This window comes from Eufriesea mexicana, unplaced genomic scaffold, assembly GCF_001483705.2.
Source record: "Eufriesea mexicana isolate 0111107269 unplaced genomic scaffold, ASM148370v2 scaffold5531, whole genome shotgun sequence".
NCBI lineage: Eukaryota > Metazoa > Arthropoda > Insecta > Hymenoptera > Apidae > Eufriesea > Eufriesea mexicana.
Window position 1 is genome coordinate 99269 of NW_016913463.1, and position 20951 is coordinate 120219.

At 33.3% G+C, this 20951-nt stretch overlaps 3 protein-coding genes across 4 annotated transcripts in view; 2 read left to right on the forward strand and 1 right to left on the reverse strand.

Moving 5' to 3' along the window:
- The first annotated feature begins 368 nt into the window (after positions 1 to 368).
- LOC108552113 (F-box only protein 9) lies at positions 369 to 2794 on the forward strand. Its single transcript, XM_017906519.1, has 7 exons — positions 369 to 562; positions 794 to 1009; positions 1083 to 1382; positions 1503 to 1666; positions 1736 to 1927; positions 2004 to 2241; positions 2327 to 2794. Exons 1-7 carry the CDS (start codon positions 560 to 562, stop codon positions 2546 to 2548), a joined length of 1335 nt encoding a protein of 444 aa, XP_017762008.1. The 5' UTR covers positions 369 to 559; the 3' UTR covers positions 2549 to 2794.
- Positions 2795 to 3971: 1177 nt separating this feature from the next.
- LOC108552114 (progestin and adipoQ receptor family member 4) lies at positions 3972 to 7813 on the reverse strand. The gene is made up of 6 exons (XM_017906520.1): positions 7735 to 7813; positions 6784 to 7624; positions 4944 to 5168; positions 4649 to 4752; positions 4436 to 4573; positions 3972 to 4320 (listed from the first exon to the last, which is right to left on the reverse strand). Exons 2-6 carry the CDS (start codon positions 6968 to 6970, stop codon positions 4093 to 4095), a joined length of 882 nt encoding a protein of 293 aa, XP_017762009.1. The 5' UTR covers positions 6971 to 7624; positions 7735 to 7813; the 3' UTR covers positions 3972 to 4092.
- A 910-nt stretch (positions 7814 to 8723) lies between these two features.
- The window catches only part of Doa (CDC like kinase darkener of apricot), a 43441-nt gene continuing 31213 nt past the window's right edge, over positions 8724 to 20951 (forward strand). Inside the window, exons 1-3 of one of the 2 annotated variants that reach the window (XM_017906532.1) lie at positions 8724 to 8812; positions 9201 to 9311; positions 12158 to 12291. In XM_017906532.1, the coding sequence (XP_017762021.1) occupies positions 9237 to 9311; positions 12158 to 12291 (209 nt within the window). In that variant the 5' untranslated portion in view covers positions 8724 to 8812; positions 9201 to 9236. Of the gene's footprint in view, positions 8813 to 9200; positions 9312 to 10496; positions 10601 to 12157; positions 12292 to 20951 lie in introns of those variants that run through there. The other variant, XM_017906529.1, reaches the window with a different exon arrangement.

Sequence of the window (20951 nt, forward strand, 5' to 3'; positions counted from 1 at the left end):
TATGTTTGTAGATATGTGCGCGTAGAATTGTATTATTTAAAAAAGTACTGCTATTTCAAAGAACTTTTTTAGTTTTTTGAAATATTTTCTACAAAAGCATCAAATTTTATATATATAACAATGTATACCTTGTTAATACTTAATACGCAGTGTTCTCTATCGAATATTTAGAGTAATAAACTATTTACGGACACACTTAGTATCTATACCTTCTTGAAAAAATTTATCTTTATGCTGACGTAAAATACGCATTGAGTGAAACTACTGACTTACGTAATTCCTATGTTATAATTCTTTATAACATATGGCTTTAATCCTTCTAAAAATCATCAATTTTTAAACCAGTAACAATTTAAACTCGATTGCATCAGCTGAAAATATACAAGACTATAATCTATAGCTATCGCTATGACCTTTAATTGAATTGCAGAATAGAAAGACGAAAACCATGGCGGCGGTCCTATTGGCGAGATTATACTTTCGCTGCGTCGTACGTTTTTCTGACCGAGAGTACAAACGTTGAGGAAATAATACCTTGGAAATTAAAACAGAAAGAAAAATGGTATGTAATATATTAAACACAATGGCTGTCCTTTCATTGATATTGCATAAGAAGTTATTTACATCAATATAACCTCAATCAGAGCAGAAAAATAAAACGTCATTTTCAGAATCTTTCTTAATAAAACAGCTATGTAATTGATATTGTTGATTTATTTTTATTCTTATTATTTATAAATAATTTTTATAGATAATTAGATAATTTATATACATTTACTCGCAATATCAATAGAACCACTCCAGTGAATCTAGCGATTCAGATGACGGAGGAGACGATCAAGAAGGGTCTTCTTTTTCGGAAACAAACATCGAGAATGCTCTAACATCCTTTAGAGAACAATGGCAACGCGAATTAGAAATATCACCTAAACGAGACCGACCAAAAAATAAATCTACAAAAACAGTTAAAGTTGATGTTTCTAATGATGAAGAATCCATTGAAAATAAGGTATAATAGTAACAACAATACAAAATATGTGTGTGTGTTATATATATATAATATAAACAAGTAAATATTTCAGGCAAAAACTTTGTTTTTGAAAGGAATTGAATACGAGGAAGAAAGAAAATTCTATGAAGCAATTCAATTTTATAAACGTGCTGTGTTATTAGTTCCTGACATTGAATTTCGTTTGTACGAAACAACTAAGGTAAAGACAAATGATGATAGAGCTGAGGGATTTGATACTGATGTAAATCACATTGATGATAATGTTGAAAATCATAATGAAGAAGATGAAGAAGAAAATGATTTATTTGTGAAATTGTGCAAAATTGTAAATCAAAACAAATGTGTTTGTTTTCCTAAATTTGAACAAACTGTAAGTATTTAAACTTAAAATGGTGGAATAATTTATAAAAAAGTGTCAATACATATTTTAACATAACATTATTGTTGTCAAATATCATGATAGATTATCCCAGAGTATTCCTTATTTCAGACAACACATATTTCTGCCTTGCCTTTGGAAATAGTACTGTATATCCTAAGATGGGTTGTATCTTCTGAGCTTGATTTGAGATCTCTTGAAATGTTCTCCAGAGTATGCCGTGGATTTTACATATCTGCAAGAGATACGGAAATCTGGAGACTTGCCTGTGTTAGGTATGTTAATAAAATTTTGTATGAAGTCTTAATATGATCATATGATTATATAATAGCCAAATTATGTAGAGTGTGGGGTGTAAATTGTGGTACCTATACTCCAAAATATCAATCATGGAGAGAAATGTATTTACAACGGCCTAGACTAAGATATAATGGATGTTATATTAGTAAAACCAGTTATATTCGCGATGGAGAAAATAGTTTCCAAGATCGATTTTATAGACCCTGGCATCTGGTAGAATACTTCAGGTACCTGAGGTATGTAATAATGCAATGTGATAAAATATTTATTATAAAAAATTGTTGATTTTTATATTACTTTTTCGATAAACAGATTTTTTCCCGAAGGAAGAGTCTTAATGTTAACTTCAACTGATGAGGCACAAAGTTGTGTAAATTCCTTGAAAAATCGCACTCCACGAAATCCATCGGTTCTTATTGGCCATTATAGATTATTACACGATAATTGCGTTGTTCTAATGCTCAAAAAACAGGAAGTAAAAGGAATTAATACACAAAGAAAAAAGAAAAGAGAAATTATGCATGATAGTGGGGAACAAACATTTCATATTGTAAATGTTAATTTGTATTACATTAAAATAATTAATATTTTGATTATAAAATAGTTACTTATACTACATTTGTAAATATTTATAGGAATTTGAAATTCAGGATCACCATAGACGATTAAATTCGCAATTGAAATGGCTAAGTTATACTATATTTACGAAATATAGAAATGGACATGAAGTGAACATGTGCTTAAAGGAACCGTCTGTAAGAGAATGGAGAGCATCAGCTATTGGCGGACGATATCCACCGCTTAGATTTAGCCGAGTTAAAAGTTATACCCAAGAAAGTGAAGCTCCTTTACAGTAACTGTAATTGAATGCAAAATTATTAATCGTTTGGGCTACACAAGAGTACATAATGAAACTGAAATTTAAGAGAAGACTATATTCTTTAAGCGAACGTTAAAACTCGTACAAATCACTTTTGATGTACATTGCGAATACGCACGTTAACGTTACATTCTACCGCTTATAAAAAATGTACTATAAATACGTCGTAACGAAAAAAAAATACTTTATTCTTAATTCATTACTGAAGTATTTCTTAAAGAATTTTTATTAACCTACTATATAATTCTCACGTTACAATTTCTCTAAATTCTATCAATTAACTTAAGTTTCACATAGGTACTACAAACATATAAATGATTCATAGATTTAATGTATTGTTTATCGTGTACTCGTATGATGTCTTATGTGTTTTCAACATAGGTGCTTTGATTTTAAAATATCATTTTCATTTTGTTATTTATTTATTATCTATAAAATTTTCAATAGAAATAAGATCGAAGATAAATAATTTTAACGCAATAATTATATTGTTAATTAATTTTTATCAAACTATAAACTACTGAAGCATGCAATTTATACAAATGGTCAGGTCCGCAAAGACTTATTTATACGCGATATGGAACACCAAAAATATATTTATCTAGTACGTAAATTATCTATTGATAATTTCTTTTCAAGAAAAATATTTCTTTCCTTCAAACAGTCTTGCGGCTCTGCCCTTTCTTAACTTCACATAGAACTGTATGTCACAACATGCACTGGATCAAAGTATTTGAAAGAAACAGAAGTATGATTAATATATATCAATCAAATTTATACTATTTATTTTTTAATTATAAGATCTATCGACTGTGGATAGCAGGTCAATTTATGCCTATGTATGTAATTTCGAATGTAAATTGACCGATTGTATACCCTCATTTCCCGACTCCTTTACAAGGGCGATGAATTTACGTATGAATAGTCAAAACAACTATGGAATTAAATAAATTCCAATCGATATTTTGGAACAGTTTTATTCGTTTATACGAATGGTATTGATATTGTGAAATGATGTGTATCTAATTACAGGAACGAATGTCCGGGAACACATCTTGTAAATTATTGCGGATCTTGAATTCTTATAATCACAATAATAAACGTATTTTTGATGTGCTTATCTCAGTTTAATTATTTCATCTGAATAAAATCGTCCCTTTGCCTTTTACCATAGAATTTCAATTAACATTAAAAACAGTTTAGATATGGTTTATATATATTATTCTCTACGATATGACAAATTAATTTTTGTACTCGTACTTGTACTTGAACCGTTCCACGTATTACTTGCAACGCTTTCTTGTTATTATATTAAATTTTGATATTCATATATATATATATATATATATCTTTTTCATTTCTATATAATTGTATTTAAAAAGATTTATACGCCACGCGATCGCGAAACATTCTGATCGTCGATTAAGCAGAGTACCTACAGAAGTAACCGGCGGTTGGCGTAGGCTCGATTTATCACAGACTTCATTGACAAACTTTTACGCATACCCGCATACCATTCGATCACAGTTCATCGTGTTTCAACTGAACGATATTCGCTCTATTACACGTAGATGGATTAGACATCCAAGCGAGATCTTTCAGAGTTGCAGCGTGCATCGAACAAACTGCCAAGACAACCAACACGTGCATCAGGTTATGAGAATTCAGCATTAGATCCAATTTGCCTGGGATCCACTTCTCAGGAATACGTAAGGCGCCTATAGTTGCTCCCACAACCGATATGAGATCCTGAAGAAGCATATATTCAATATTACTACCAATAATTTAATAATTTCTTATAATATTTACTTAGGTATATATGCCGTTAACTTGACTATATATATATATATATGACGACATTTACTTGTAGTACAATGTGAAGTAAGGCGTCAGGAGACCCACCACCAATACCGAAACATCGTAAAGTCATTACCAACATTCTCATGAAGAAAGGAGGTGCAAAACAAAGTCTTCTCTCCCAAGGGGATCTCGCGTTCATTGCCTGAGAAATATATTTAAAGTAAGGAACTAAGAAATAATAAAAATTGGAAAATTTAATGGGTAAAATATAATATACCTTAAGAAGTCCCCAAATGCTAAGGAAGCAGTAGATAAAAATACAGCAGTACCAGTAAGTATCAGGTAGACAATGAACTGTTGCTGCCATCATAGGTATTGCTCCTAAAATTAGAAATCAAATTCTGGTCTATCAAAACTATTATCATTGATTATCTGGCAATTGTATAAACTAAATTAATCAAGTCTATCAAGGTAAATAGTATAGTGCTATTTACTATTTAATAACCTATAATTATATACTCTATAGCTTCCGAATGGCTCAATTCTGATGTGACGATAATTTTAGTACCTACCAAAACTTTGACACAGCCATATGCCGATCATGTCAAGTTTCAATAGTGATTTATAGAAGACTTCATCATAGTTTAAATTCATAAAGAGGTGATAAACGAAGGATCCGATCCACGGACTAACGGCACCGATTAAATGGCACCAAGACAAAACTGCTACGAGAATATTTTTGGTATCCCATGGAAGAAGTTGTGGGATCGTCAATAACATGTACAAAATGGCGAATCCTACAATGAAATATTTTATATTAAAACAGGTACCAAGATATAATCATAACCAAAAATTTATTCTGATAAATTCGATCCTATGCAACAAGTGATTGTTTTTATGGTACGATGTCTAAGTTTTCGCTTGAAAGTAATTTTAAGAATATCGTTGTATCTCCGTCGCGAAAACACGAAGTAGAACTTCGACTTACTAAATTTGTACACGATGCAAGGCTAGATAGTATTCTTCTATTTTTCATTGTAGTCGCAGAATTTCGTCACTAATGACCTCTCTCGTTAATTAACTCGTCGTGTAAAGTGTCTCATGCATCAACGAACAATGTCATTTTCAGCGGATAGTTCATTAAATAAACGTGAAATGCGTTTACGTGACGTTCATGTTTACCCATATAATCTCCTTTGCCTCTATTATTCTTCGGTTATTAATAAACTCTTTGTTGTTTGATGTGATTGACGTAATGTGACATTTCTGTATTAGAAATTTCCCGCTAGATGTGCACATAAATTGTTTCCATGAATTGTTAAAAATCAATCGAGTCGTTAAAAATTGACACGTGCTGTAACACGTGAATATTTCATACGAATTTGCCTCTTATGAATTTGAATACAAGATTACCATTATCAATAGTATTAAGAATAGATCTCGAAAGGATAACCTATGGCTTCGTTGATCGATCTTTCGTTATCCCGCAATGCGTCGATAGGAATATGATTTCTCACGTTATTTGACCTTGAAATTGCGTAGCTCAAGGGTAATCCAGTTTTCTGCTTTATTGAATCACGACAGCTACAACTCTTCCTTTCTCATCACCTTCAAACACTTTAAGGTGATTATATCCAGAAAATCGATACACGGATATTTTTCTGTTACAAAATATGCAATTGTTCAAAATACGGTTTATCATTAAATAAATTTCTTTTTTCCAATAAAACTATATATTATTATACTTTCATCTCAAGCTTGTTTACAGAATTGTACTATATAGTTCATATATGTATATAATAGTATCCAATGTGTTTATGCAAATATTTGTCTTTCGATAACAATTGTATACAACAAAATTTGTAATTTGTACATATGTAAACACTGGCACGTATAAAAACAATGACTTAATCGTTATAAAGGATCTATTTTAAATTTTGTTTAAGATCTGACTAGATTTTTAATTTAATTTAATTAAAAAAATTTTAAATATTTAAAAATTCTGCATTATACATTATCGTTTTATGACATTTTCTTATTGAACCCTAATCTCTGTTCTTATATTATTTCTAGGATTTACATACTACTTGCTTCGTCAATCACAACCACTCACTTAACCAGCCATGAGAGATTCAGTGTTGATAACCATATTAATATTAATATTTACAATTTAATACACTTTAACACTACAGTTAATTCCAATGAATTAACTTTAGTATTAAACTATCATCAACTGACATTAGTTAAACACTTTATTAACTAACAATGAAAAAAATATAGGTCTCGTCATACGTTCAACAACTACATTCAACAATCAGATATCAATACCAGACGCAAGAGAACAACCAGACCAGAGGACAAAGAACCATCCCAGCTGGCTCTCTTAAAGGACTCTCATTTTCTGGAACTTACCATGCGTCATAATATTAACGGTCTCGTTGTGGATGTAGAATAAACTGCCAAGACACTGACAGACGGTCATGAGAGGTCTGTATCCGGTGCGGATATGAGGATTGAACTGCAAGTGTTGTGGCATGTCGCTCCATCGTCGCAGCAGGCGGATCTTCGTCTTTTCCAGACGCAACGGTTCCTCGTGCATCCTCTGATCGTCGTCCTGGCACAACAAGTTCGCGTTCCTGGTGTCCTGGAGCGGAGGGTTTGCCGCCTCCGCATGATGATCGCCGTCTCGAAGCGACGTTGTGCAGACGGAATGATCGTGAAGAATATTCGAAGTACACGCACGCACGCACACGCGGTACAGAGTGTACACCTCCGGGAGCCAAGAGTCTTCGACGTCGGCGACGGCAGTTTCGTTACTGCATCACCTTCGTGCCCGATGCTGTCTGTCCACCACCATCCGTAGTTCCGGCCTCTCTGACGGTGCCGTTACCACGGAAACCGCATCGATCCTTTTCATTGCCACAGAAAGCGCACCTCACGAATACACGCGACCAGTTTCCGCGGGCTCGGTGTCTGATTTAGACCAAAATCGCTGCCTACAACCATGCTGGCGCAGTCGCCTAATTCTTAGGATGTCACCACTTTTAGAAGTCCGTGACGGTACAAATGTATGGGGAGGACGATCTGTGCTGGTTATTTTTATGGTTAAGAGAATGGGTTGCTTGTACTGCCACGAATCCCCGAGGAGATCGCTTTGGTTTTGACTTAATGACGTCCTTACTCTTGACGAATTTCTCTTGGGTTAGGAGGTGATTTGAATTGGTTTAGTATTGTAGGAACCAAATAATCTTCCCTATGTTTAGAAAGTTATTTCAGTACTAGTTCTATTTTGGAGACTTTTATTCTATTTATGTTATAAATTCTTTGACAACCTAGACTATTTCGAGAAAACAATGTACTTACTTTTTGTAAATAGTTCTCTCGTAGAAGGAATTGTAAATCGTATACTTCGAATTCCTGAAGAGTTTCACGGTACTTTTCGTCCAATTGCTCTTTAGTGTTCAACTGTTTACTCAAGTGTCTTTTATAGCCGGACTAGGTTAATTTAGGAAATGCATGAGCCTTGATATTTATAGAAAAGGTTGATTAGCAGAACACAATTACATTATAAATTATTTTATTGATAAATTTACTAACCTTTGATTTTGTCATAATAATTTGAACCATTTTACCATTTTTAATAATGTAAATTTATTATCAATTTATCAATTAAACTGACCCATAGAATTTATTTATTGTCATTTCTTACATTTGGTGGTCAATTTTTGTCTTGAAATTTAAATTTGTGAAGTATGAGTGAACAGTAATATTTTTAGTCCGTTCATTAGATCAGGCTTCAGATAAGGTACGGATCTTGATTTAGGGCCAATGTTAAACGCGGTCTGAATGTTGTATAAATCGAAAATGACGATGCGATACTCGTTGACTCTAGATTGTTCTCGGAGTGATTGATTTTTTCTCGTCGCACGTCATTCACTGTCTTTTAAGAAAAACAGGAAACAAGACCTAACACGGGAACGTGAATTTCACGCAACCTACCTCCTGCGGCTGTTGCCGTAGAAAATAAGGACAGACACTCAATTCGAATCAATGGACAGTTTCCAACTTGTAAGCTTATATAATTAATTTGTGAATCACGTTTGATTTCATTAGCTCCGTACAATCAATTCCTTTGTAACTAGTTGGTCTACTAACGCGTTATACATAACATGATTGAAGTACCCATAGTCTTTGTTCTACGATTATGATCAAAAGTAACGTCGATTTTGTTTGGTATCTGGGGTTAGTTAGTCGTTACGCCGCGCAAGCGCTAAACGGTAAAATGTGTTACCTGCATCGAATAAGCTGTAGCTACCCGGATAAAATGGGTGCAGGTTTAGTACAGTGTCTATTCTACCGTTTTACCGCGAGAAGCACACCTATTCTGAATAGTGTATTAAAGAGTCAAATCAATCACGATTATTTTTACCGTGGACGGCAGGTACGTCAACTAAAAATCGCGAGTAAAAAACCAAAACAGTATTTATTTTTTTACGATATCATAAAACTCATTAATCCGTTGTTCATGATTTTCCCTCTTCCATAATACCATTGGCGCAGGTCCAGTCATATCACGTGGCCTTGCATAGAGCAATCACAATCATATCGAGTTATCGACGTGCCCTCACCGAATAGAAGTTCTTTTGTGTCAAAGGGCTCGGTGTACCTTTGATGGTCACAAAATGTAGTGCACGGTACAACGTTGCTATTTTCCTTTTTATTTTTTTATTTTCTTTATAAATAATTATAAACCACCATAAAGAGTTTTGAATTAAGAGTGCAGTCGTGAGAATCGTCGAAATTTATAATAGTGATTAAAATGGTTGCAGCATTCGTACAGAGAGTTATGGACGATCACAACAAATATGATTCCTTCTGCAGTAATGAAATGCTACACTTGGAAATATTGTAAACTTATCTCTCTTAATTCAATAGTAAAGGTAAGTTGACTTTAAAATATGCATGTTCGAGAAAATATTTATTTCACTTATATTCAATTTTCGCGGTTTTTTTTACTGAGACATCCCATTTATCTTATGTAGGCATGTCATCTGTCTGTATAATACTTTTACCGATAATGGTGTAGTTACCCTCTTGAATGTACTTGGGTGTGGTGCCACCTACAATAATATACAGAGGTCATCAACTAGTCGCTCGGAATTTATGTGATTACTTCAGTGCCTCGTGAACATCATGATTTATATTATTTTTGCTTAAGATTTGAGTATGTTTTGGAATTTAATGGCTTTAATAAAGTGTGGTGTCGTAAGAGTAATTAGTAATCTAATTTGGGGACAGGTACGTGAAATTTGTTTAAAAAAATACATACAACAGCTGATGTTTTGTAGCAGATTAAATTGTCTTTTAATTCGTTTTTTAGACAGAAATATTAACTTTACGTTGGACTGATAATATTTACATAATAATTTAATACTGTAGGATACTATTTTTACATATTTTTATTACATTGCATGATTTGTTTGTGCTGCGTACAAGCGAGGTTATCAGACGTATATCATACTTTCCACAAACATGGCCCACTTCAATTAAAATATCTTATCTCTGTATCAATATTAATTGTATCTCAAATATTTTATTCCATTATTATAGTAAAATAATGAAGTTCGTAAAATATTTCATTTATTATCTATTTATATACATGTATTGAAACATACAAGTTTTATTCAATGCTGTTTGTTAGAAATTTAATGGACATGTGCAAATCAATTAATAATATCATAATTAATATTTTAATAATTTGTTTTTTATGATAACATTACATTATTATTCTCTAAAATGCCATTTTGCGGTAATTATGAACGATGCATAAATTAAAACAATATATTTTTGATAGATAATACAACGATTTTGAACTTTGGAATATTTTTTTCTTATTAAAAAAGAAATTTTAGGAGAATCTCTACTATTATTTTTTTTGTAATATGGTAGCCGGTACACGTTATGTATGTTACGTCTTTTTGTATCTGCCGGAAGTACATATGAGAAGGTTTGTAAGTTAAGTTCGTGCATAGTCGTTTCAGTTCGTAGATAGTCGACTTTACGATTCTGCACGAACATAGTCGAATACCATTCGCCAATCGCATCGATCCGATGTCCACATCGTTGTCACACACAACAGTGTTGTACGTAGCACATCATTGCTCTCTTTGAATATTTTGTGTTTGCAAGTACATTTTGGGACCAACCAAGCTTGATTTATCCCTTAAACGTAAGTTCTTTTATCGTAATATTATCACTGCATATTAAACTTGGATTATTCAAAATGTCCAGCAGAAATTATGCATGTGTTGCGTTTACTGGTACTTGATGCTTCTCTACCTCCAAGATGGCCGCCGTTTCATGAAAGTTCCCTTATGGCGTATGCTTTGCGGTTTGTCTCTCTACTTGTAAATCTTGTCGCTTTCACTTCTCCATGATTAATAAGTATATACGCATTGTATTTTATCACAATGTACAATCTATTCTTCAAGGGCTTTAGTATCTGAGTTCATTGCTTCGTTTCAAGAAGTGAGCATTTCGTTGGCATTGATTTTGCTAGTGAGCGTGCCCACGCGTACTCGTTACCTCATTTTCGTTTCATTTTCCTATTTTTCATTGTGTTTGCCATCGTGCACATTGTATCATCGTTCTAATTGTCTTCTCGTTAATATTTCTTGCATATCGAACGTTCAAATGATTTTGGCGGGATTTTCGTAATCCGATTTCATATGAAAAATAAATCATCTGGATTTCACATAGGGTTGTATTGTACTTTCCACAAACTTTCTGACCAGTTATAAGTATACTTACTTATCTTTTCGGAGTGGGCTGTATTCCATGTAGTGATTAGTGTGCTTTTACCATGCAACTGCCCACATTTTGCAGAATTTTTTGAGCTGATGTCCACGTCGTTGTCGAAAAACTCTGTCATACCACACGCATCATCTTCACGTTCGTGGATATCATCCATCCTCAGTTTCATTCGGGATCAAGTGAGCCTGTTTCGTCTTCCTAATGTAAGTACATGTAATCTGGTTTGAATAGAAAGGCTCTGGTCCTAGTATCTTTCTTAAGGTTATGCAATATTCTACCCATATATTGCATACATCTGTGATTTTGGATTCTTCAATTCTTTCCATCAGTACTCACTGTAATATTACATTAATTGTGATAAAACGTTACTTATGAATTTCTTTATCAAAGTAGTCATTGGTAATAGGTCATTCAGAACTGGTAGTTACATTTCATCTTTCTCACTTGATTCTACTTCTGCTTTCCATACTATCAGTTTAGTTGTAATACACTTGTCACGAACATATAAATTATCATTATTTTATGAAAATTGAACATTTGCATGTATTTATATAATGAAATGTATATAGTAAAATTGAATCTGTTATTTTTAAATTTTATTTGATGCTTAAACAGTGATTACTTTTTTATTATATTAATTTCATCTAATATAAACTAAATATGAATACCATACTTTGTTATTACATTTTCATAAACAAATTCTTGTTATAGTTTAATAATTTGTAGATATACAGTAGAATGGGGTTAAAAAAGTTATTAAAAAGAGTAATATATGTCTAGTATGATAAAATATATAAGTAGAAGTAATTTAATATCATTCCATTCTTTAAAATTTGATCACATGATCTAGGATTTAAATTTTTGTATATTTTTAAACTATTTTAGTTTTATAGTTAATTTTCATTTATTACTTTCTTTATGTATATGTAAATGTATATATGACTCTTAAATAATATATTCTTATTTGTTTCAGATGCCACGAAGCAGAAGACGTCATCGTACTCGCAGCCACTCAAGGGCACGGTCACACTCTGCAGGCTCTCTTCAGTATGAACACAAGAGGAGACGCATTGACTATGAAAGTCCAAGGAGTAAAGGAACGTATAGGTGAGTGATAGAATCAATTCATTTATTCTATAATGTATGTGTCAATATGGATCTGACTGAGAATTCAGACAATTGTTTCTCAGTTTGCATACAATAAACAAGAAACGTTCACATCATTTCTATACAAGTGATCTTAAACTGTGCGCAATGCATAATACTGTCTGATAGTGACCTAGTGATATGGCTAATAAAACTGTATGCAAATCACCGAATAGGCATTGCAAAACTGCGCTAATAAACTGATCAACAATGTCGTATCTTGACATAGAAAATTAGGTCAATAAATGTGCATCTACGAACGAAATAAAAAGAAACAGGTTGCAAGCTTTTTACTGTGGCAGCGTGTTTCGAAAAGAGGAGTAAAAATCGTCGAGCGGTTTTTGTAAGACTTGCGCAAAAAACATTAAGGAAGAATCTGGGTGGGGAATAAGTGGAGCTACAGCACACGAGACCAATGCCACGACCACTGTCTCCCACTCCGAGCGCGCCTAGTATGAACTGAGGAGGCGATAGAAATTCTCCATGAGATCTTTATGGCTGTCAGTCGTGGTCGGTGCGTTCGAGCTTCCACATTCTCGTCGGAAAGGTCTAACTGCAAGATCTACCGGACGTACTTGATCCATTCGAGTATCCGAATAGTTGGCTGTTGACTTGAAAAGCGGTTCGAAGAGCATACGTGAGTGCCGATGTGGGTTTTATCCGAAATGATTTCATTGGGAAAGAATTGCAAACGTGCGAAAGGTATAAATGAGTCGAGGTACATGTGAGGATACTTATTAGGGTTTAGATGTATACGTTTTAAGAATTACTTTATCAATGTGTTTGTACGTAGAATACGTTTAATGTTAGTAATTTCACGTGTAATTGAATGTCTGTCTATAATTGTTGTTTGGAAACTTGTGACTATATAGGAATTAGGGACACAGCAAAAATCACAGTAGATTTTGTGTTGCTTTTTGTGGCTGACCTCATATTTTGTAGCTATATTCAGAATAGATTTCATGTATAACAATTCACTACTGTTTTTATAAGAGAAAAAAGGCTAGAAAATCGTTATCAATTGCTCGGTCGTTTATGTCCATTGTAATTTATCAAGTATAATGAGTAGCGGATAAACGATTATTGTGTTTGCCTTCGCGGTCCCGTTTGCACAAATGTGTGCAAAGCTTTGTTTTGCGTGTTTCGGATATAGAGTTGTTTTATAGAAGAATGTTTGTTCGAGAAACAAAATGAGTCGACGCTCAGTAAGTTAATTGGTTAGACACACATATGTAGAACTCCTCTATATTTAAATGCTGTAAGATTAGATTAGTACAGTAGACAAGATAATTAGGGTAATTTGATTTTAAAAAGTGAATTAAAGATATACCTATAAACAATTTAAAATGACTAGAAAAATATAAGAAATAGTAAATTTTAATATTTCAGAAGATAGAATTTCATATAATTTCTTTTTTCTTCCTAGATCAATTTTTAGACCGGTATTATCAATTTTAGTAATAGTTGTTATTTGGCATAGAAGAGGATGCTCTAATCTTTTTAAGCCACATTTAAATTTGAAAAACTGAACCTTTTGTTATGATGTGGGAAAACAGTAGTAACAGATACTGTGTGTAATTTTCATGCCATTCTTACATTTAATATAAAACATCCTGCAATATTTTTGAATAGTAAATGTTGAAGTACCGTATAACTTCTGTAACATAATTATTTTCATATTCAGTTTGATCCGAGCATGTGACCATCCAATAATTTCCAAAAGCATAACATAGTAAATGCACCTAGAGTTCTCTAACATAGTAAATGCACCTAGATTCCAATCTACTGATTATTTAATTTCAATGAAAAATTATTTCTTCATCTTGACGTAGGCTTGAAATCCAGCATAATAAACCAGCAAGATTTACTCAATGTAGAAAATGTACAGTGTAAAATACTTATCCACAACAATGTGTGAAGTCTTCTAAAATAAACTTCCAATCAACACAAGATACTCTACATTCACTCTTCATGCAATATGATTTCTTTATCTTGTACGATAGAGGGAAGTGGCTTTTAAAATATCGATCCTCGTTTAAATAATGTATCAGAGAGTCTAACACGATCAATACCATGAAGTCTTCATTGAAAATTTAATTTTCTTTTTATCGATTGCCCCGCATTAAACATGTATTAAGTACTCATTTCGGTCGTATTTTTTAAGCATCGTTACTGCCTGAAAATGCATGGGATTCGGCTGGTGGTCGAATCTCGACGTTGGTGTTGATTTAGTTGCGCTGACTCGTCAGCAACGCGGAAGGATTCTTTAGCAAACGTGGCTCGGCGCAGTGGCGCGTGGACGAAGGTGTTCTGCAGAAGTCGTAGCTCGGCGGGATCGCTTAATTAAAATGCCCTCAGATGGCAATTGCCATTACTCTTCCGAACTGCTCTAACGCTGGCAAGTCTTGAGTGACTACTCGTGGAGATTTTCCATATGAGTATTTTATTAAAGTAAAATGATGCACGCTTTACTGGCCGTTATTCTGCAACCACTCTTGAGTTTATTCAGATGGTAATTATTTTATTTATTATAGCATATTAAATACTCTTTTATTTTTAATTTTGGAGATATAACATTTTATGTAAATGAAATTTACAATTTGAAATAGGTATTTACATATATATATTTATATATATTTCTTTTTTATTGTAGAGAGGTGTATTTAGTTTTGTTTGTGTAGGGTATCATAAGTTATTTATTTATTTTAATAATTATTGAAGATGATGGTACTCTGGGTGAATTGAATTTGGAATTTGAAATATATGTACATATATATAGTTTTATTATGCAGAGTAGCATAAGATATTGTTTAATTTTTTTTTTTTAATAGTTATTGAAGATGGTAGTACTCTGGGTGAATTGAATTTGGAATTTGAAGTATATGTATATATATACATAGTTTTATTTATGCAGAGTAGCATAAGATATTTTTTAATTTTTTCTTTTTAATAATTATTGAAGATGATGGTACTCTGGGTGAATTGAATTTGGAATTTGAAATATATGTACATATATATAGTTTTATTATGCAGAGTAGCATAAGATATTGTTTAATTTTTTTTTTTTAATAGTTATTGAAGATGGTAGTACTCTGGGTGAATTGAATTTGGAATTTGAAGTATATGTATATATATACATAGTTTTATTTATGCAGAGTAGCATAAGATATTTTTTAATTTTTTCTTTTTAATAATTATTGAAGATGATGGTACTCTGGGTGAATTGAATTTGGAATTTGAAATATATGTACATATATATAGTTTTATTTATGCAGAGTAGCATGAGATATTGTTTAATTTTTTCTTTTTAATAATTATTGAAGATGGTGGTATTCTGTGTGAATAGAATTTGGAATTTGATATATGTGTATACATATAGTTTTATTTATATAGATTATCTCAAGATATTGTTTATTTTTCGATTTTCTTGTAGTAATTATTGAGTTTATTATTGGAGTCAGAATTTTCCACTTAGTTAGAATTGCTTATGTAAGAACAAGAGCGTGTATACGTATTACTGTGTAATACTGCACTCCGCCTTCTCTTTTTATTTCAAAGAAGTAGTGGAATTTTTGTGAATTTTAATATCCCCAAAGATAAATAATTTTTACTAAAAAAATATTTTATACCTTACACAATTAAGATATGATGAAAAATATCTTACTGTTACGTTTTCAAATAGAAGATATAGCGATATTGACTTTGTGGTATGAGGTTTTTTAAATTATTACGCAATACGTATTTCAAAGGATTGTTCATTGCAGATTTAAAATTCATTGAGTTGGCTGTTCGAAAAAAGACGAAGGAAAACGGAGGTAAAGATAATTTCTTCATTAGCATGTTCACAAGGAAAAAAGCTGACAGTAAATCCTGCAACGTAAACAGACCTGATTTATCGCCATCTCTGATAATTGTTGAGAAAGTAGCCAGTTAACAACGCTTTGTGTGATCCATGCTCGTTTCCAACGTTACGAACAAAAAATTGCAGTTTCTCTTTGTATCAACATTAATTGCACCTCGTGATCCAAGTTATCTCGACTTTCGTGAATTTACGACCCTGCAAATGGAATTTTTCCGTCATTGTGATACGAAAATTTTCGTTGGAACTAGCGAAGTTTTCCTAATTCGTACGAGGAAAATCAGTAGGAAAATTCATATCTCTTCTAATCTTGGAAATCGTGGAAATTATACTTGTACCAATAGCAGAGATAACTAAGGATTTTTTTGTAACGAATTACACTGGGTCGTTTAAAACAATTTTTAGTAATTTTTAGATTCTTTTTCTAAACATTGCTGTTGTTTATAAATTAATCTTTTTAAAAATACATTTCTTTTTAGAAATATTGCGGTACAGTCTCTTCAGATTTATCTATATTTAGCTGAAGGTATTTAGGTGACTGTAGGGAGAGTTCTTTGATGATTGCACGATATCCTCGAAATCAGATAATATTAAAAAGAATGAAAAAGGTTGCAATGCAATTGCATAAAATTTTTCATTCATACTTCAGTTAGAAAGCATTAATTGCTTTCTCTTATCAATTTTCATTACTGCTATTCCGTTCAAAAATAATGCCACTGTTCTACTTACAATTTTCTCGAGATTCTCACGTGTCGATATTTTATCTTTGGAAATTTGAATTTTCTTCTCAGTCGTGAAACGCCATTTCGAGAACAGTTTCTGTACGAACGACGTCAGCTATTCTCTGATGCGAAAATAAGTAAAAGTTATTAACAGTTATCTCCATGATTACAGGGTGAACACACTGGTATACGAGCCGCTGGGAAGCTACAGTGATCAATTCCACAAGTCGAAAAGTACACAGACATAATTTTTTCCAATTGACATTGGAATTCATGACGGTTTATACCGCTACTAACGATATATAAATCGATGGAAGTAAGTTATTTATTTTTTGTAAATAAGAATCTCAATCATACATCCAGTTAACGAAATTGGAAAATCTGTAAAAAGTGGAGTTGATCAGTTTGGCCTCTGCGAGGCTCGTATTTCAGCTGGCCATTTATTCCTGATACCTACATCCCGGATTAATGAAAAGCAATCACACTGAAGTTGAAACACGAGGTGCACGAATCGAAGAACAATCGTGGAGAGGGACGCTTCCTATGGGGAAAAATATGCGCCATTTTCGCGCTTGATTAATCCTACGTTTTCACAGAGTATCCCAAGGTTGTGAAACACGCGATACGAGAGTTTAACGATTAATTAAATGCTTAAGCTTCTTCCTTCGTTGCCTTTAAGGTTGCATTTAATGAATAGTGGTAATTTCTCCTTGAAGTTACTTCCTGCTCTCGCGCGGGTCGATGACTGATCTCAATTGCGTTTGTACGAAATTATTCAATTTCGAGATTCCTTCGGCACACCGACGCGCTTCCTGATGCATTAACGACACGATAGCAATTTGTATATACTGACTGTGTTCCGTGATTTCTTGTGCTCGCTGTTGATCGTGATAAACGACGAAGAACGAGGAAGACACGATGTAGAAACATAGTTTTGTAGATGCTCGGTAATAACTGAGATTAAAAAGAAGTTTGCTATGTATTAGATTCTCTCTCTTCATGCTAGTAGCGATATTAATTCGATTATTTTTCTGGTCTTTTATATAAAAAGATTGCTTCAATTTTGGTTAGAATTTGATTGTTCTGTTCTGTTCTTAGCTTATGGTATGGTATTAATTCTTAATGGAGTGTAAAGTTTTCTTAGATTTGTTTAGAATATTTGTTATTACGAAAATTAGGAATACTGGATCTCTGATTCTATTTAGTCAGTATTTAAATAGGTAGTCTGATAATTGTGTTTAGTTAAGAGGAATTAGGGAAGTATTTATTCTTTAATAGGATGGAAATGTAATCCCTACCTGATACCATTGGGTCATAGGTGATCCCCAATAGGGGTCGGGTATTGTATACGATACAGGCCATTAGCAGTCGATAAAGATCTTCCTTTCATCAAGTAACACGAATCTAACCGAAGTTGCTATGGGCACCTCTGACCTAACGGTACCAGTTGATGGTTAAAAATCTCTCTAAAAATGCTATTTAACAACTGTTCAAAAACTCGCTGTAATTTATCATTTAGACAGAGGAAGCCTTGAACAGAGATTCATAATAGGAACAAAAATCAGGAGAGTTAAAAATTCCCTATAGGAGAGAAGAGGTCAAAGAAAATCACTGGAAACCACCTGCTTAAAAAAACAAAGGCAGAGGTAATTTTCTCGCGGGCAAAGCGCGGATGTATACCGTAATCGCTGAGATAATTACGAGTTTCTACGATTACGTTCTAGGAAAGTACTCTCGGCTAGCTCGAAATCCAATTGGTTCGTGCAAAATTCGCGGAGCCTCCTAATTATCCCTAGTCGTAACACGAGACCGCGCTCTCGAGTTAATTGCCTTCGTTACCGGTACAATTAATTACACAGCTGCACGCGTTTACGCGATTGGACGATGATAAACAAGTCTCGATGAAATTGTTTGTGTCCCGGCAAATTGGCCAGTGGAACAGTGAAAAAAGTCCCAGTACCAGTTAAACGCCGCCATTGTTACCAGCCCTAGTGACTTTGTCGTAGCGGAGCGCACTGTAACGAGCACCTGTTCTTACGCCAATTACGTTTTTGTCCCCAGTTTCTAGATCTTGGTTTTTCTTTCGTAATATCGCGCTGATTCTTCACTCGATTAAAATTCCATCACGCGTGTTGCTCGTTATCCAGTAGCGGAATTAGTGAACTTTAACAGGGGTGGTTTCTCGAGTGTTAATAATCGACTGTAACGAACTTACGGATATATTTTTCGAGAAAGTATTTGACCCGCTTTTCTTCAACGAAATATGTATTTTTCTCGATAAAATATAAATTTTTCTCCTGATAAAGTGGAAATTAATTGATACGGAGGAAAAATGTTACATGGGACGATTATAAATTTTTTTTTATAGTAAATTTAATTACGCATGTGGGTTTTCGAAGTTTAAATTTGTTTAGGAAAATATAGTAAAGATCGTGTAACAGATTTACGCGATTCTTTATTTCTCCTTTTATTTTTATTTACGAATTTTTATTTGCGGAAATAGGATTTTTAGAAACACAGCAGAATTGTTGTTTTTTTCCTGGAACTAAGCGTTCTGTGGGTGTTTTTCTCGCTTAAAATGAAGGTATTTCCAAGGGACATATTTTTCTTCGGGGCACAGAGCGTGTTAACGGCAAATTTAGCACGGAGAAAACCGATCGAGCTTAGAATCTAGGTATGTAGGTCCTTGCGCCTGTTTATTTTCTCCCGGTGCTCTCTTTATTTGCCTATCCACCTGGAGGGCTCGTAAAAAAGTTTCAATCAGCCTTACAATAATAAGGGGAATTTCTCGCGAAGGGTGAACGTCAGCGTGTAATAAACGAATAAGGCCTGTGCATAATAAACTGCAAGTAACGTTAAATTGCTTCTCGATAAGGTCTTCCTATCTAGCCATATTAACTGTTTTGTATTCTAACCGTAATTGGAACTGATACGTGCAAGTTTCATTTTGTTCGAACTGGTTTGCAGAGGTTTGATACTTCGCGAAATTCGATATATCAAGGAACAACATTCTGGGTGGGATGTTATTGAGAAAGCAATATAAATTTTTGATCTTCTTACATTTAATTTCATGCTCGGCTTAATTTTTACTTTATTTAATACTCGATGTACTACATTCACGTTACACTTTCACGTTTTATTCCATTTAATATTTCATTTAGTTTTCACTAAATTTGTTTTACTTTTCGTTTGCACTTGTTTTTATTTCGTATTTTATATTTAATTTCAATGTTTTCCACGTTGTGTGTGCTATTTTTAGTTATAAAGTAATTCCGATTACTCGGTATAAGAGTATTATTCTCATTTCGATGGTATATTTATCGCAGAATAATTCGGACAGCTCGAGTTTGCGAAATAAACCACGCGAATAATGGCGGGAAAATTTAAAATAGAGAGAAATTAGATGGTAACGTTGGATTATTTTAATTCGCATTGAAGAATCGAAATTGTTCAGTGCGTGAAAGGAAATGCGATCACGAAATTGATTTTCTCCCGCTTGCGGAGGTATTCAGATTACTTTCACTCGTTTTTAATGGCTCGATAAATTTTCATAATAGTCTTCTTACCGCGATTTCGAGCGAGCATAAAAGTTTCGTGGCAGTAACATAAAGTAGCATTGCGTAGCTACGGATCATGCCAGATTTCACGGTATTCGGTGAATCGAAAGCAATCGCGATATTTTTATGTGCTCGTGGCACCGTTCTCGTCGATTTTTATTATTCCGACTGATAAATAAAAGCGCAATAAAAATCGGTATGATTTCACTCGGTTCTGCTCGGAGCGAGGATTTAGATAAAATTCGAGGAGCACACCGGTTAATAGAAAGAAGTTTCATCATGTTGCTCCTCGTGTTAATTGGATCAATTTTTTTATTGCTTTATTAGTTCCAGAAATAATCTTCTTTTTTGTACGCACACACGAGGTGAGCCGTATAAATAGACTGTAGTACGTACTTCGTCCAATTGGGCACACTGCTTTATGTACATGTATAATTAAAGAGTTACCTAATCAATTGATTTTGCCACTCAACGAGGCATCCG

Excerpts from the sequence above, each read along its gene's own strand:
- LOC108552113 (XM_017906519.1), top strand. Across the intron at positions 1,010-1,082 it reads AAGAATCCATTGAAAATAAG|GCAAAAACTTTGTTTTTGAA; the intron begins GTATAATAGTAA and ends TAAATATTTCAG. Across the intron at positions 1,928-2,003 it reads GAATACTTCAGGTACCTGAG|ATTTTTTCCCGAAGGAAGAG; the intron begins GTATGTAATAAT and ends TTCGATAAACAG.
- LOC108552114 (XM_017906520.1), bottom strand. The coding sequence starts at position 6,970 with ATGCACGAGGAACCGTTGCGTCTGGAAAAGACGAAGATCCGCCTGCTG. Across the intron at positions 4,574-4,648 it reads GCATTTGGGGACTTCTTAAG|GCAATGAACGCGAGATCCCC; the intron begins GTATATTATATT and ends TATATTTCTCAG. Across the intron at positions 4,321-4,435 it reads TACTTCACATTGTACTACAA|GATCTCATATCGGTTGTGGG; the intron begins GTAAATGTCGTC and ends ATGCTTCTTCAG.